Source organism: Agaricus bisporus (genome assembly GCF_000300575.1).
Source record: "Agaricus bisporus var. bisporus H97 unplaced genomic scaffold AGABI2scaffold_11, whole genome shotgun sequence".
NCBI lineage: Eukaryota > Fungi > Basidiomycota > Agaricomycetes > Agaricales > Agaricaceae > Agaricus > Agaricus bisporus.
Genome location: NW_006267346.1, coordinates 439,154 through 444,130, shown reverse-complemented (window position 1 = coordinate 444,130; position 4,977 = coordinate 439,154). Strand labels below are relative to the sequence as shown.

Genomic DNA, 4,977 nt, shown 5'->3' with positions numbered 1-4,977 from the left:
ATGGAGTCAGAGAACCCACCAACTACCATCAGGAGTTGGTACGAGAGGAGCATGAAGTTGGATAGGCAGTGGAGGCAAGCAAAGGCGGAGGAAGACTACTATCGGCGGGGGCAAGCTAAGCCCCAACTACGAACCCACACCTCCAACAACACTTTCGTGAGGCCACAGCCTCAACGTCGAGATCCCAACGCGATGGATGTCGACACCGCAGCAGGGCCCAGTCGAGGCCCTATCAAGTGTTATAAATGTGGGAAGTTGGGCCATATGGCGAAGAATTGCTGGAGCAAGGCTCCGGCTCGAGATGTGCGAACGCTAGATGTGGATGAGCAGCGGGACTATTGGAAGAGGATGTTCGAGGAGGAACAGAAGAATTTAAAAGAGTAAAGGAAGCAAAGTCTCCTCGTTTGACTTCCTACAACAAATTCGATGTACTATGTAACGAAATCAATGTTTGTGATACGGTACAAGAGGAGAGTTTCCTTGTAAGGACAATACGACCTTTAAGGGAAATTAAGCTGAATGTGGGAGTAGAGAAATTGGACACGCATGACGGAGTGGGAGTACAGGCGTTGTTGGATAGTGGAGCAACGGGGATGTTCATGGACAAGGCGTTCGCAGATGAAGAAGGGTTCAAACTGGAACCTTTAGAAAGACCAATCCCGGTCAAAAATGTCGATGGAACGATCAACGCATCTGGGGCAGTAACACATCGAGTGGTTGCCAACGTATACTACAAAGGACACAAGGAAAGAGTACACTTCGAGATATGTGGCCTAGGCAAAAATAAGGTCATATTAGGAATGCCATGGCTACAGATGCATAACCCCGAAATCGATTGGGAGAAAGGAGAGGTAAAGATGACCAGGTGCCCAGACGGGTGTGGGTACAAAGACAAAGGAAAAACAAAAGAAAAACAAGAAGAAATACGAAGGATAGAGGAACCAAGGAAGTCAACACGGCAGTTGATGAAGGAAGCACGAGAGGAAGAAAAGAGGGAAAAGCCTGACATGTCACACAAGCAATATGCAGGTTGGAAATTAGTTTCCTTCCCAAAGAAATCAAATTGGGGAACGGTGTTGCAATATAGATGCGAGGAGTGTGGAATCCAAACGTCGGAACACTTGCTGAGCAAACACAAATGCCCAGCAATGGAGGAAATCGCCTTAGACGAGTTTGGTATGCCATACGAAGGAAGTGATGACGAGGAGGAAGGGCCAACCATGGCCAAGATAGAAGCATATGAAGAAGAACAGGCAGAAATCAGAGATGAGGAAGAAAGATACGAACGGGTGAACAAGGCAGTAGGGAGATTCACCACTCCTAAAAACATCATCGAAGGGATCGCATTGGGAGTTGAAGCAGCATTCGCTAGGGAATTGGCACGTAACAGGCGTGCTAATGGTAGAGCTGAGGGGTTGGCGCAACAACCCAAAGAGAAAGCTGAGGGGTGGGCACAATCACCCGGTGACGTGGCTGACCGATTAAATGGGGAAAAGGCAGAACGTCTAGAAGAAGATAACAGCAAGACAGCCACCGCGGGACAAGCGGAGGCTGGACAGGTACGTCCTAAACGAATAAGCGCCCAAAAGAAAATTAGGAGTAGAGAAGAAGGAGAACAACTAGAAACGTGGGTGAGAGGAATGACAGAGGAGATGCCGGAAGAAGAAGAAATTCGAAGCATGGATTCAGTAGAACAAGTGGTACCAAAACGGTTCCACAAATTCCTTAAAGTATTCAAACAAAAGGAATCGGAGAGAATGCCTACTAGGAAACCCTGGGATCATGCTATCGAATTAAAGGAAGATTTCAAACCCAAGAAAGGAAAGATATATCCCTTATCACCAAACGAAAGAGAAGAAGTTCAAGCATTCGTTAAAGATCAACTCCGAAAAGGATATATCAGACCATCGAAATCTCCCCAGACTTCGCCAGTATTCTTCGTGCCGAAAAAAGATGGAAAGAAGCGGATGGTACAGGACTATCGATTTTTGAACGATTGGACCATTAAGAACAATTATCCTTTACCTTTAATTTCTGAACTTATAGACACTATGGGTAGCAAACGATTATTTTCGAAGATAGATTTACGTTGGGGTTACAATAACATTAGGATAAAAGAGGGAGACGAGTGGAAGGCAGCCTTTACTACTTTCATGGGTGCCTTTGAACCCACTGTTATGTTTTTTGGACTTACAAATTCGCCTGCTACTTTTCAGACTATGATGAACGAACTTTTTAGGGACTTAGTAAATACTGGAAAAGTGGCTGTATTTATTGACGATATCTTGATAGGAACAGACGATGAAGAAGAGCATGATAAGGTGGTGGAAGAAGTGTTACAGAGGTTGATGGACAACGATCTATTCGCAAAACCAGAAAAATGCGAATGGAAACGAAGTGAAATGGGGTTTTTGGGATGTATAATAGGGAGAAACGGAATCAAGATGGAGGAAAGGAAGGTGAAAGACGTAGTAGAGTGGCCGACTCCAAAATGCGTTAAAGATGTCCAAAAATTCTTGGGACTGGCAAATTACTATCGACGGTTCATTGAAAAATTCGCCAGTATTGCAAAACCATTACACGCATTGACTAAAAAAGACAAGAAATGGAGTTGGGGAGATGAAGAAGAGGAGGCCTTTGGTACGCTAAAAGCAAGATTCACATCACACCCAATCCTAGTAGCCCCAGAATTGGATAAAGAGCTAAAGGTGGAATCTGATGCATCGGCTTATGCCACGGGCGGAGAGTTAGCAATGAAATGTGAAGACGGAAAGTGGAGGCCAGTAGCATACATCTCCAAATCAATGACGGAGACGGAACGAAACTACGACATTCACGATAGGGAGATGCTGGGGATTATGCGGTGTTTAGAAGAATGGAGACATTTCCTGGAAGGGGTGAAACATAAGTTCGAAATTTGGACAGATCATCGCAATCTAGAATACTTCGCGAAAGCCCAACAACTAAATCGACGACAAGCCAGATGGGCCTTATATCTATCTAGATTCAATTTTGAATTAAAATTCCGCCCAGGAAAGACAATGGGGAAGGCAGACGCATTGAGCAGAAGACCTGACTTTGAACAAGGAACAAAGGATGATAACAAGGATCAAACCTTGTTGAAACCAGAGTATTTTGCAATCCGAGCAATGGAAGAAGGTCACATGCTAATCAACGCGGAGGAAGAAGGAATATTAGATGAAATCCGAAAATCAGAAGCAAAGGAAGACGACGTGGTGAAAGCAGTGGAAGAGATGAAGCGGGCAAAGGTGAAGTCGTTAAGAGGAGACGAGTGGAAACTGGAAGAAGGACTAGTACTAAAGGAAGGAAAAGTCTATGTGCCAAAAGACGAAACACTGAGGACAAAAATAATCCGACTACATCACGATACTTGTTAGGGCGACTGTGACTGTGATGTCACAGGTCACACCTAAACTCAAGAACTAAAGAGTATAGTGACAAAAGTAATATTAGGCGTGAACCTAAGAGAACTCGACGGAGTCTTCTACAAGTTTCTACCTACTTTATATACCTAGACTACGGCGCACAGACCAACTACCCTAGGTAACTTATTTATATACTGGCATGTGAAAAGAAGTACATATGAGAAAGTAAACTAATTATACATTTGACATGAGAAAAGAAGAGTGGAGTAAGAAGTAAGTAAACGAAAATAGATTGATCATAAAAACGTCAACAACACCAAACAAACCATAAAAGTGTCCACAAGCACAAACAACTCCTAAACCAGTAATCCACTCACACGAACCAATACGTACCGAAGTAATTCCCCAACATCGCATCACATGGACATAGTATGAAGAATCCGGCTAATTCCCATTGCCGCGGTCCCCAGTATCCCCATCTTCGTATTATCCATTCCTTCCGTTCCTCATAGTCCCACATTGCTAAGCATACTCTCCCACACCGTCTGCACCGATGATCCGATAGGTTCCAACCTACCGGCTTTGCCTCTCTTCCTATAGCCGCCGCCGCCCTTCGCCATTGTACTTGCTCCGCATGGTTCGGAGGCAAGAAAGATAAGATTAGATCAATGAGTTCAATTGGTAAATCTGTAGCTTGCGCCATTTTAGCAGTATGCCGATAGTTTAGCCTCCGTCGAACTGTAGCAGCAGAGGGAAATTATTATGTAATATAATATGTGACAGATGTGACAGCGTGACGCCGTGACATTCTGGCAAGGTTCTAACAGTACCCCCTCCTTAAAGTCGGCTCCTCCGGAGACGACCCTTCAAGACCTCCACGTTCGCCAATTACGTTCCAACTTCTTAAGATATTCGGCATCAAACTGTTTGTCATCCCATCCGAATAAGGCCTTGGCTGTGAATCGATTAGGTAGTTCCCTTCCTTCGAACCCGGTGTCACGTAGCACGTGATGTATCCTATTGAGTTCCCCATAGAGTTGGTGGAATTCAGTAATCAATTCTTTGGCGTTAGCCAAGTTCTCCTCGGGTTCCCACGAGTCTGCTTCTGCCGTATATCCTTTCCATCGAACTAAGTACCGCTTCTTTCCGCGGAGCCATTTGGCGTTAAGGATTTTCTCCACTTCCCATTCTTGTTCTCCTTCTATTTCTACGGCCGGTGCCGGTTTACTTCCTTGTCCTTCCACTTGTTCTCGGTAAAGTACTATTCGGCTGACGTTAACTACCGGATGAATCCGAATAGATCGGGGAAGGTCTATTTCCACTGCGTTGGGGGAAATGATCTTCTTGATGGTGTAAGGTCCGATGAACTTCTCCGTAAGTTTCCGGGTAGGTCGTCCCTGGATTTGAAGGTCCCGGGTAGCCAATAGAACTTTATCTCCTACTTTGTACTTCACCGCTTCTCCCCTGCCTCTATCCGCATACCTCCGCATGTCATCTTGTGCCTTCTTCAGGGCCGCTTGAGTTTCTTCGTGTTGAAGTTTCATGCGGTCCGCAAAATCCGCTGCTGCCGGGTGATTGCCTTGTCGTCGGA

The 4,977-nt window shown here is 45.2% G+C and overlaps 2 protein-coding genes across 2 annotated transcripts; both read left to right on the top strand.

The window, feature by feature from the left end:
- On the top strand, positions 1-384 carry AGABI2DRAFT_76482 (hypothetical protein; the record flags this gene model as incomplete). Its single annotated transcript, XM_006455638.1, has 1 exon — positions 1-384. One exon carries the CDS (start codon positions 1-3, stop codon positions 382-384), a length of 384 nt encoding a protein of 127 aa, XP_006455701.1.
- Positions 385-1,007: 623 nt separating this feature from the next.
- On the top strand, positions 1,008-1,797 carry AGABI2DRAFT_145761 (hypothetical protein; the record flags this gene model as incomplete). Its single annotated transcript, XM_006455637.1, has 2 exons — positions 1,008-1,559; positions 1,732-1,797. The coding sequence occupies 2 exons, from the start codon at positions 1,008-1,010 to the stop codon at positions 1,795-1,797; spliced, it is 618 nt and encodes a 205-aa protein (XP_006455700.1).
- Positions 1,798-4,977: the final 3,180 nt, after the last annotated feature.